General features: G+C 46.8%; 1 protein-coding gene across 1 annotated transcript in view; it reads left to right on the forward strand.

Moving 5' to 3' along the window:
- The window catches only part of LOC128835480 (SITS-binding protein-like), a 70,895-nt gene that overhangs the window by 28,789 nt on the left and 29,214 nt on the right, over positions 1-12,892 (forward strand). The window contains exon 7 of the mRNA XM_054024988.1: positions 2,179-2,315. Within this exon, the coding sequence (XP_053880963.1) occupies positions 2,179-2,315 (137 nt within the window). The remainder of the gene's footprint in view (positions 1-2,178; positions 2,316-12,892) is intronic.

A 12,892-nucleotide genomic window follows, 5' to 3' on the forward strand; every position in this document is an offset into this window, starting at 1 on the left:
AATACCAGAAATGAAGGAAATAAAAATAAAAATCTCTCTCCATTAGATGTGGTCAAGAACATTAGCCAAGGAATTCCCCAGCATTTGGTCAAATATGGTATGAAAGCAATGAAAAAATAATTTTTCAAAGATATGTCAAATAGTTAAACTTTAGTGTCTCCTTCTTTGGCAAACAATTCTCTAATTCAGATCTCTTTGTTGGTAATATCTGCAGAATTTACTGCTTCAGATTAACAAATACAGCTAAGCATTAATGACAGAACTGTAGCCTTTTAACCTAGACACTAGAGTACAATGTAGTGTTATTCCATTAAATATCTAGTACTGTCGGTAAGGAAAGGATACAGAAAATTGAAGTAAAGCTTGTTTCATATTCAGGTCAGAAAATACTGGTATAAAGGCAAATAACTATTACAATTTGCTTTAGAAACCAGTATAATATAATATCTTTTCAAACAGTTAAACACAGATGGTATCATCTGTTTGAAGACTAAAAACCTATCTAGCCATGAAGTTAGTTAAAAATATGTTTGCTGTAAACACCATAAAATCACATACACAGAGCATAGGCTGTATCTGGAGAGACTTCTCAAATGGCCTCAAAGACTCAGGGTGTCTGAAAGAAAAATTCCAGTTAGAGAAACAAGTCAATTTACTCTAGTGGTCTAATTACGAAGGGAAAAAAATTGTGCTAATAGATACTGACAAGTGCAATTTTAACTGTATGGAAAAAACAGTAATTACTGAAAATTTAGATCAACTTACAGACTGATTTAACTCTAGACATGTAAACTGAAAGCCAAATGAATTAAGAATACATATCAATCCATGTGCTTTAAATAAAGTCATAAAACCTGAACTGTATATGACTAAAACTTGAAGAATGGGGGCCAAACACTTTGTACCAAAAAATATTCTCAGTGTTAGATGAAGAACCTGCATTGTGTCAAGTTCTAAATTAGTGACTTTTCAGACACTGGGTGTTTTACGGGTGTGCCTTTAGTTGTTACTTGTGTTCCAGAGCATATCAAAAAGTGTAAAGACTTGTGAGGAGTTCCAAGGGATGAAAGTTATAATAGATGAAATTCAGATTTGGGCTAGAGACCTTAAAGAACACAATGAAAGACTTAGGTGATTTTGGCAGACAGCAAGGGAGAGGCACCTAACCATGAATTTAACTTCTATTAGACCATTTGTTGATTTTTATCTGTATGGGACATTTGTGCACTCGAAGAGTAGCCTGTTGCATTTGACTCATGATACCTAAACATGGCGGAAAGAAACTACATCTAGATTGAAAAGAAGGTGTTTGTGTTTGTCTTACATTATGAACGTACCCACACCCACACCCACACACAAAAAGAGCCATTAATAAACTGGTTGAAGACTGCTTGAAAATGTGTTTAGATTTAATCTTCAGCACAATCTAGATCCCAATTTGTGATGCTGAAGTTGGAGAGAATTATTCCATACTTGAAATAAAAATTGAATAAGGAATTGCTCCAGCTGATACCAATAGCAGGGCAGTAAACACATTAATACCACCTGACAATAATGTAGATGAATATGAAATTCCTGCAGTGAGACCTATGTCTATTTTAACCTAAAAAATAACAGAATTCCTAACTGGAACATGAAGTTATCCTGCTTTACATAAAATTAAACTAAGAGTTTTGCAAGGACAGCACAATGAAAGAGCAGAGTTAGAAATAAACCTAGTCATTTCAGGACAAAAGCGGGGAGGAGGATGTTTTGCTAAAGCCAGACAGATTAATTGTTCCAACATCACCATACAAATAAACTCTTGCTAAAATACACTGAAGTCATCTAGGTATTGAAAAATGTAAGCAAATGGCAAAAGGTGTCTTGTTCTAGCAGGGATGAGCATTCAGAGTATGTCTACACTAGCACTGGAGGTGTAATTTCCAACTTGGGTAGACACACAGCCAGCAGTGTATCTGTGGTTGCACAGATGACAGGACGGGCTAACTACCCCAAGTTCTACCTAGGCGTTCAGACTATCTGTTCTAGCTCCAGCATATGCACACACTCAGATGACACACATCACAGCACAGGGTGAGGCAGATAATGCTTTCTGAAAGAGTTGAGGTAGCCTGGCTTACTAAACATTACATGTGTTTTTCTGGTTTGCTGTTCATCTGCCGTTGTTGCTCCTAGATCTAACCATCTGCCACTCTTCATTCAAATGACCCCGCTCCAGTCGGACTGGAGTTATGCTGGTTTGAAGGGAATTATACCTTCTGTGCTTCACTACAGTCTTCTTGGCTACAACTTCTTCATTCCGGATGCAGTAGGTAATATATTTTTATGATCTGTTCATATCCCAGATCATTCTGCATGAATTTTGTAAGGTCTAAACCATTGCCTATTGCTACGGCAGGAAGAATGCATGTGGTCTGTTAGCTCCATCAGCAAGCTGCTAAAAACCATAGTAAGCTATATTAAGACACAGCCTCAGGGGGGTTTATTTGGTATCCTATTCTATGCCACATCAAGTTTATTTGATTTACTATTAACAGGAATTAACCAGGGAATTTAAAGAAAAGCTTTTATAAAATTAAATTGGAAACCCATATGCTTCTAGCTTCCCTGGGATTAGATTTCAAAGAATTCCTTAACCTTGTATCAAGGCCACCTTAACTGGGTCCAGCTCATTGAAAATATGCCAGGAGCCTGAGGGCTGCATGTAAATTTGTATAAACTGGCATAGATTGCGTCCACGTTCGTCTCTGGGCTAGACTGTGCACTGGCCATGTGGCGTAGTGGGAGCACAAGGAACTGCGCACCAGCTCCTTGAGGTGTTGAGCCCGAGCCTCACCTGGTGTTAGTTAACATAGCTCCACTGCATTCAGTGAAGCTATGCTGACTTATAGCAGCTCAGGATCTGGTCCCTTGTGTCTGAGGCAGGCGTGATACCTCTGGGAGCAATGGGGAAGCAGGTACAGCAGCACCATCCACGTCCTTTTCTCAGGGTGGGGCATATGCTCACCCCAGTCTGCCTCTCACAGGAGTTTCTCTGCAATGCTGTTGGTGCTAGAGTCTCCTGGACCAGGGATGCAAGGGCCAAGATTATACCCGCACAGAGGTTTCTTGCAGGTTTCTTGTGTATATTGGGACCTGCCAAGGGCTGCACCAAGAGGGCCTACAGAGGCTGCATCTTATTGCTCTATGGGCTGCATAGCTACCTGGTAGTTATGCTTTTGCCATCACCTGCCCCAGGCCATCTCCCAACTCAGAGGGTAAGAACAATGGTTGTCTCTATGAATTTCTGCTGACACTTTAAAATGGTTGCACTGAAGTCTGCATTCAAGTCCGGCACATACGAGTCAGGTCTGAGAAGGAGGATCCCTTATGAAAGGCCTAATGGAGAGTAGCTGTACAATCCATGGGTGCCATTTTCTATGCTTAGGGCTCTGCTCCTCATTAGTAACTTGGTGCAGAGCTCCCACTGACCATGTCCTTACAAATGGCTGCTCCCAACCCCCTCAGATAATTTTTGACCTGCCGCTCCCCGCCGCCCCTTGACCAGCCAATATTTTCATGGTGACACTTATCAGCACCGGGAGTTCAACCATCGCTGCAAACTCTGCTTACACAAAGTCAGCATCATTTGCACTGGTGCAATTTATCCCTTATTCCAGCCCAGTTATGGAGTTGCTCAACAGTTCCCGTGCTGATTGGGGTGTGGCCTCAGTAGTCCAAGTACAAAGCCACAGCACTAGGTCTCCTGAGGGAAAGGAACTTCCTCTTCCTCCATTGCAACCTACAAAATGATCCAACTGATGTAGCTCTGGATCATTCATAGTGGAGCCTTGCCTAGAGAAACCATTGCTAAGTTAAGCAATAAGCCAGGGCTGATGGGCAACTCCATGGCCTTGTGGAGGAATTGTGCTCATTCCAGAGGCACAATCACGGGTCAGTGTAGGTGTCTCAGATCATTTATAGAGAGCCGTGTTCTTCATCTTGGAACCTGTCTTATCCCATTGGACAAAATTGGAGTGACTGGTGCCTCGTGTCCTCTAGTGGGAAACCTGTTCACCCTAGATGGAGAACTGAGGGGGACTGTTGACTCACTCCCTATAGGGCCATAATTATTCTAGAGGTTCAAACTGATGAAGATCCTGATAGAAGGGGACAGACCTGGGCCAGTAAAGACTGTGTTTTCCTTCTCTCATCAGTGAAGGGGACAGAGAGGTTGAAGGTGGATGGCTGGATGCCAGGTTGTGAAGCCTCATTTAACTGCAGTTTTTTGTTTTCCTTTTGTGTAATTAACAGCTAGTAATTTAATATGAAGTTGCTGCCTCTTGTGTCTGTGTACCTCAGAACCTCCTCCTTTTTGACCATTTCACTCTTGCAATGGGGTTCGTTTGAATCATTCACACTTGGCAGAGGGGGGATGTTGGAAAAAAACACCCCCAGAGCAGGGGGAGAGGGAGTTGTTATTAGAGCCGCATCTGCACAGGTTGTTTACACTTTCTTTGACGTTTCTGGCTTCCTGCTTACAACGTGCTTGGCTAAAGCTCCCTCAGGCAGTGCAGGGCCAGAGCAGCACTTAGTTTCTCTCAGGTCTAATTTAATATTGTTTTTTACAGCTCATTTTTCGCATTTAAAACTTGCTTTAGCAGATCCAGACCCAGAAGCATATTACTGGCCTGTCTAAACACACCCTTAAAAGGAGTTTATCTTAATAATGATGAGATTACCCCTTTTTTTTTCTTTAACTGTATATATAACATTACATTGCATCACCCCCCCCCCAAAGCCTATGTCAAAACAACATTATGCATTACAAACTTAGAAAAGATCAGAATTTAGGTATCCTGCACAACTTTCATTTGGCCCCTTGTGCATATCCATTATAATACAATCTTTAATGTCATGATCACATACTATTCTTTTCCACAGGACTCTTCCCTCATTCAGTGCAGGTTGGTCAGTGAATTTTGTTTTATTCCCATCATTCAGTGTATAGCCCTCAGCCTTATTTAATGTACACTGTTCAAACCTTGCCCTAAGGACAGAATCATTAATTTCCTTGTGGTTTTTTTCTATGGCTCTCATTAAACATTAATTAATTTATTTTCATAACATCCCTGTGAGATGCAGGATTGGTATTATCTCCACTTTATAGAGGGGGAGACTGACACACAGAGAAATTAAAGTCAACAGTGTCCACTGATATGTGATGCGAGGGGCCTGATTCTTAAAGGTATTTAGGTGCCTAAAGCTGCAGATAGGTGCCTACTGGGATTTTCGAGTGCCTATGAAAATCCCACTAGATACCTATTTGTATCTTTAGGCTCCTATATATCTTTAAAAATATGGCCCTTAGGGTGTGAATTTTCAGAATACTTAGCATTATCTGCAACCCCTCTCTACCCAGGTCCTCCCTACCATAAGTTCCTTACCCTACTGCATTCTGTGTCATGCGGCTTCTTCTCTTTCCTCATGACCTAGATGCCAGCAGGGGGAGCATTGAGAGCACAGGACAATGTCCCTGCTCTCAGTTCTAGTGCCCTGCCCCAGAGCAGCCTGAAAGAGCAATTGCAGGGAAAGTCCTGGACTCAGTCCCAACACCGCTGGGATGTTGCATGCACAGTCCAGTGGTGTGTAAGAGCTGTGTGGAGTTGGTGCATGCTCAGAACAGACAGACTTGTTGGAGAATTTAGAAGCCAAACTCTAACACATCTCTATTGAGTGTGTATGAACGGCAATTTTTTCTTGGACAAATTTGGGTAGTTTTTCATGGAAACAGCAAAAAACACTTCTCTGTCACAAAGGCCACCCCCCTGCCAAATTTCAAGTTTCTGCTCCAAAGCCGGGAGACATTAGCGCTTCTAAAAATAACATTCCTACAACCAATTCATTAGCATGGGCAAGACAACATATTTGTTTCCTTATCCTGTTCTCGGAAACGGCTGAATTTTTTTTCTGAAACTTTCCCCCCAAAAGTTCAGCCACAGGCAGACACCCAGTGTGGAAAACTTCAGCCAAATGGTTTCAGTTTGGCAAGGTTATAAACAACAGAAAATAGGGTCCTTCAAATGAGAAGTTGTGGGCAACCTTAACTATAGGCAGTGTTACCTGCACCACCTAAAATGGTTATTTTTTCAGTCACCTTTTTCAAGCACATTTTTAAAATAGGGGATTTTTCGGTTTGAGTCCTTTCCCCTGCTTTAAAAATAGCTTTTAGTAGGAGACAGCCTTAGCCAGTGTTAGGATCTTCAGGTGCCTGCCAATTTGAGCATTCCTCCCTCCACCTTGAAGTACAGAGCAGCACTGTTTTCTGCTCACTCACATCTAGATGTACTGTTCTTAAGTGTCTCTACCTGGAGCAACTTACTGCGGTGATAACATTCATGGCAAATAGCATCCCCAGGCTTTTGATTTACAAACGGATAAGTTGGATACTTTTAGGTCTTGGCTACACTTGCAGATGTACAGCGCTGTGAGTTAAACCTGTCTTTGTACAGCTGAGTAGGGAAAGCGCTGCAGTCTGTCCACACTGACAGCTGCCCAGCGCACTGTCGTGGCCACATTTGTGGCAATTGCAGCACTATTGGGAACGGTGCATTATCGGCAGCTATCCCACAGAGCACCTTTTCCCATTCTGGCGCCGTGGGTTGTGGGAAGGGGGCGTGGGTGCGGGGGATTCTGGGTCCTGTCCCAATGCCCCGTGATGCATCGCTTCGCATTCCAGAAATCCCTTTGTTTCCGTCCACCTTTGGCGCCATCTTTCAACGGTTTCTGTGCAGCGCGATCTGTCTCCGGGAAATGGAGTCCGAACTGCTGAGACGTATGCTGATGAATCTCGCCAGCACGAAACGTTTGGCTGTCGAACTATCCAAAGTGACAGTGAGAGTGAGGGTGAGGAGTCTGACGATGCTATCGAGCCGCGTAACGCGTATGACACGAAATTGCTTGTGGCATTCACGGACATGCTCAGCACCGTGGAACGCCACTTCTGGGCTCGGGAAACAAGCACCGAGTGGTGGGATCACATTGTCATGGAAGTCTGGAATGACGAGCAGTGGCTGCAGAACTTTCGGATGAGAAAAGCCACTTTCATGGGACTGTGTGAGGAGCTTGCCCCCACCCTGCAGTGCAAGGACACAAGATTGAGAGCTGCCCTGCCAGTGGAGAAGGGGGTGGCTATTGCAATCTGGAAGCTGGCAACTCCAGACAGCTACCAGTCGGTCACAAACCAGTTTGGAGTGGGAAAGTCGACCGTTGGAATCATGTTGATGCAAGTTTGCAAGGCCATTAATCGCATCCTACTCAGAAGAACCGTGACTCTGGGTAACGTGCAGGAAATAGTGGATGGCTTTGCACAAATGGGGTTCCCTAACTGTGGAGTGGCGATAGATGGGACGCACATTCCTATTCTGGCACCACCCCACCTAGGATCTGAGTACGTTAATCGGAAGGGGTATTTCTCTATGGTTCTCCAGGCGCTTGTGGATCACCGTGGGCGTTTCATTGACATTAACACAGGCTGGCCCGGAAAGGTGCATGGTGCACGCATCTTTTGGAACACTTGGCTGTTCAGGAAGATGCAGGCCGGGACTTTTTTCCCAGAGCGGAAGATCACGGTAGGGGAAGTTGAAATGCCCACTGTGATCCTTGGAGATCCCGCTTACTCGTTAATGCCGTGGCTCATGAAACCCTCCACAGGGAGCCTTGACAGCAGCAAGGAACAGTTCAACTACAGCTGAGCCAGTGCCGAATGACTGTGGAGTGTGCCATTGGCCATTTAAAGGGCCGCTGGCGATCTCTGTATGGGAAGCTGGACTTGGCCGAAAACAGCATCCCCGCAGTTATATCCGCGTGCTGTGCCCTCCATAATATTTGTGAAGGGAAGGGTGAAAGCTTCACTCAGGCATGGACCTCCGAGGTTCGACACCTGGAGGCTGAATTTGCACAGCCAGAGAGCAGAGCTATTACAGGGGCCCAGCGCGGGGCTGCAAGGATTAGGGATGCCTTGAGGGAGCAATTTGAGGCTGAAAACCAACAGTGATATCTGGTGCCCTGCACGGGAGTGAAGTGCAGTAGTTCCAACCTTTAGGAATCAGTGTCTGCTGAGCAGACAAGCAGATTTGCAGTGCCTGTTTATTTCCTGGGCTAAGGAGTCTTTTACTTTATGCAATAATAAAGAATGTTTTCAAAGCCAAAGAATCCATTTATTGAAAAGAAAAAAAAATTATTTATTGAAAAGAAACAAGGGGGTGGAGTGGGGAACACTACAATCACAGATTCGCGTATGTCCTGTCTGGTGTTCTGTGCAGTGAGTGCTACACTTCAGGACAGCTATACTGCATGGTGATGGGGGTTGAATGCAGAGGGTAAGGGTCGTGGTTTTCAGGGCTGGGTGGCAAAGATACTGGTGTTGGAGGCAGTGGGTGGCGTGAAGAACACGGAAGTTGGGGAAAGTGGGTTGGAGGTGACAGTGGGGCACAACAGAAAGAGTTTTGGGACAAGGGCGGGGGGAGGGGTGCCGTTTGCGTTTGCGGTACTGCTCCTCTTTCTGCATGGCTACCAGCTCCTGGATAGCATCTGCTTGGCGCTCCAGGATACTTATGAGCCTATCAGTGCTTTGCTGCCGGTGCGCGGTGCTTTGTCGCTGGTGCGCTGCATTTTCCTGGCGGATCCTGCTTTCTCTCTCCCTCCAGTCCTGTGCTTTCTTATTCTCTTTAATAGATTGCCGCATCACTTCTTGCAGCATGTCTTCTTTGCTTTTTCGCAGTCTCTTCCTGAGACTTTGCAGTCTCTGAGCAGGCGATAAGAGGGACGGCTGAGGTCTCAAGTTTGATGCAGCTGTATAGGCAAAATGCAACATTTAACAGAGGCTGCATTGTTTATACCAGACAGAGTAATGATTCCCCCCGCACTTAAGGAGTAGAAAACACACAGGGTCTACACAATAGCATAATTTTTCCATCCGAAACAGAGCACACATATCCCACGTGAGCCTCAAAATGGTGAGTAAGGGGGACTGATTGTTTCAGGGCTGCACTGTCCTTTGGGTTTCTGTGCCCTGGGGAGAGTCAACAGCTTCAGGGGGCACCTACACTGAACACTGTCCCAACATTTTCCACAGGAGTTCATCCTGGACAATATCTCGCTGCTGAGGGTGACCTGGGAAGCAAGGGAGGGTCTTCTACTGCAATGCGGCTTCCGCCCTGCCCATATGCAGCTTGCCTGTGTGCAGCAATGGTCCCCCCGCCCCTCGCAGCACAGTGGTGCGGTCACGTTAGCCTGGCTGGGACAAGGACCACGGTGGCTCTCCCGATAAACCTGCGCAAGCGCATTGCACACGTTCTGGATGAGACATTCGAGGAGATTACCGAGGCTGATTACTGCGATGTGATAAACCACATCAATGCACTATTCTGCATCTAGGCATGCGTGCCTAACCCTCCTCTCCCAAAGAGCCCGCACCGAAAAAATTCCTTCCCGAAAAAAAAAAACTGCTTACCGGGAACCTGCTCTTCTGTTTGTCCTCCACCAAGTACCAGCCGCTGCGACTGGCTACCTTCCTCCTGGCTTGAGAAGAGCGCCTGGCTGCATGGCTCAAGGGATTCCAGGGTGTCTCCATCCGGCCCACCACCATCACTCCCGTTTTCCTCCTCCTCCTCCTCTTCCTCCTCCCCCCCGCCACACTGTCTCTGAAGTGTCCATGGTGGTGCTCAGAGTGGAGGTGGGGTTAACCCCAAGTATCACATCCAGCTCTTTGTAGAATCTGCAGGTCGCAGGGGGAGCACCCGAGCGGCCGTTTGCGTCGCGGGCTTTGCGGTAGGCACTCCGCAGCTCCTTCACTTTAATCCTGCACTGCAGGGCGTCCCGGTCATGGCCCCTTTCCATCATGTCCTTTGATAGCTTCCCGAAGGTATCGTAATTCCTACAGCTGGAGTGCAGCTGGGATTGTACAGCTTCCTCCCCCCAAACACTGATGAGATCCAGCAACTCGCCATTGCTCCATGCTGGGGCTCGCTTGGCACGTGGAGGCATGGTCACCTGGAAAGATTCGCTGATAGCCTTCCATGCCACGCCGGGCTGAGCAAACAGGAAGGGGATTTTTTAAATTCCCGGGGAATGTAAAGGGTCGGTCACATGGTTGGTTACCTGAGGCCAGGGCAGTAGAGTTTGAACTGATGACCAGAGTGGCTAGAACAGGCATTGTGGGATACTGCCAAATAATTCTGGAGGCCATTCACAGCGCATTGGGTGGCCACACTGGCGCTGCAGCGGCAGCGCAATACTCACTATTCCTCTCAGAGAGGTGGAGTACATGCAGCGCTGCAACCACGGAGATACAGCGCTGCAAATGCCTTGCCAGTGTGGACGGGGAGTGAGTTACAGTGATGGGGGAGCCTTTACAGCGCTGTAACTTGCAAGTGTAGCCAAGGCTTTAGAGAGAGATTTTTTACTCTCAGGGATTCTGAAATGTCTGGTATTGCAGACATAGCTGGACAAGATGCTCAAAAGAGGGTACCTAAAGCTAGGCTCCTAAAGCCATACTGAGAAACCTAAATAAGTGCCCCAATTTTCAAAAGTACTGAGCACCCCACAGTTCCCTCTGAGGTCAAAGGAGGTGATGGGCAGCCAGTGCATCTGATAACCAAGCCACTGATTTAGGTACATAGGATCATCAGGTTAGAAGGAACCACAAAGGTCATCTAGTCTAACCCCCTGTCAAGATGTAGGATTTGTTGTATCTAAACCAGGGGTGGGCAAACTATGGCCCGGGGACCGCATCCGGCCCTTCAGATGTTTTAATCTGGCCCTCAAGCTCCGGATGGGGAGCGGGGTCCAGGGCTTGCCCTGCTCTGCGCGGCTCCTGGAAGCAGCGGCATGTCCCCCCCTCCAGCTCCTACGTGTAATGGCAGCCAGGGGGCTCCACATGTTGCTCCTGTCCCGAGCGCCGCCCCCGCTTCTCCCATTGGCTGGGAACCGTGAGCATTCATGGCCCGCCATACAATTTTCATACCCAGATGTGGCACTCGGGCCAAAAAGTTTGCCCACCCTGGTCTAAACCATCCAAGACAGATGGCTATGGAGCCTCCTTTTGAAAACCTCCAGTGAAGGAGCTTCCACAACCTCCTTAGGCAGTCTGTTTCAGTGTCCTGCTGTTCTTACAGTTAGGAAGTTTTTCCTGAGATTTAATCTAAATCTGCTATGCTATAGTATGAACCCACTGCTTCTTGTTCTGCCCTCCGCGGCAAGAGAGAACAACTTTGCTCCATTTTTTATGGCAGGCTTTCATGTATCTGAAGACGGCTATCATGTCTGCCTTTAGCAGGACCATCCCTAGCTATTCTGGGGCCCTACGCTGTGGGGAGTGTGGGGGGGTGCCCCAGGGCTCTGTGGGGGGGGCTGGCCCCAGGCCTCCATGTCGGGGGGGGGCTGGCTTGGAGGGAACCACCCCCCAGCACTCACCAGCGGCGCAGCTGGGGCTGGGTTGCTGCACTTCCCACAGCCGGTGAGTGAAGGCCTGGCCCTGCTGCAGAGTCCTCAGGGGAGTGGGGACGGGGCTGGGACAGAGCAGAGGTGGGAAGAAGCGGGGCTGGTGTGGAGAAGGGGCCGGGTTGGGGCCATGGGGAAGAGGTAGAGCAGGGGATGGAGCAGCATGCAGCTGCGCAGGGCACCAGGAAATTTGCCCCAAATTTGCTGGTGCCCTATGCAGCTGCGTACTTTACGTATGGGTAGGGATGGCCCTGGCCTTTAGTCTCCTCTTTTCCATTAGGAGCTAACTTCTGTTTTTGAACATGTTGGCCAGTGATACAGCATGGAGTTTTTCTGTCTTCATCAAGCCCTACTAGCAACCTAGCCTATCCCCACGGAGAATATAATAGAGAGAAAAACACCACAGGAAGTCAGTGAGGGTGCGAACGGTTGTCCTGTACTGTGGCACATGTGGTCATAAACAGTATTGTTAAAGACATGCTGACAAGTGTCTTCCCATCTTGTATTCTTTCAGGGCAGGGACTTGTATGCTTGTGCAGCAGGTAGCCCAGTGGGGCTCTTCTGGTCCTGGTTTAAGCCACTGGGTGCTCCCACACTAAAAATAATGAGAAGAAGAATGAGGGAGCTGGTGGCAAGGGGTGTGTACAAGAAGTAAGTTCAATATTGAAGCTTTCCTGCCAGGCTTAGGAGGTAGAAGTGCATGGGTTCCCTATTCGTACAGTGAGCTGTTACTTGTGAAGCTATACCAAAACAAATACTCTGTTTCTGAAAGCCTCTTACTATTAGACAGGGATCTGGGGTTTTAATGCCTGCAGTAGATTTTTAAATCAAACCCAGCTCCATTATCTTTTCTTTCTTTTTTTTAACCCTCAAGCAACTGTCTAGTATTTCAGAGGGGAATTGGAATCTGCTTCCATTTATCCCATGTGTTTCTTATAAATGAGTCATTGATACCCTGCCCCCTGCACCTCTTTCCACTTGATGGAGCAGACCCAGATTATTACCACCAAACTATTTAAGGAAGGAGCGACAAAGCCGGGGAGAATAGGAATACATCTCAGACCCTATCAGAACTCAATCTCTTCCCTAGAATGAGTGCTAGTAATCTCAGTGGTGCTACTCTTTGCATGAAACTTTCTAGTGCTGTGTCTGGGGGTCAGTGCACTCTGTGTTTGGTCAATGTCTAGTCTACTGATTTTTTTTGGAATAACTTTGGAAAAAACTAAGGATTTGAATTCTGTGGCATATTGTCATGAATCTGTGCACAACCCATGGACCTCCAGGTTGCCACCATCCTGTGATAGCAGGATCAGCTACCCAATCTGCTCCAAAACCATAAATCCCCTATTGCTTGAGACCAAGAAGCATTCAACTGATGCCAGTGGAGCTATGCCGATTTAAATTATCT

Source organism: Malaclemys terrapin, chromosome 4 (genome assembly GCF_027887155.1).
Source record: "Malaclemys terrapin pileata isolate rMalTer1 chromosome 4, rMalTer1.hap1, whole genome shotgun sequence".
NCBI classification, from domain to species: domain Eukaryota; kingdom Metazoa; phylum Chordata; order Testudines; family Emydidae; genus Malaclemys; species Malaclemys terrapin.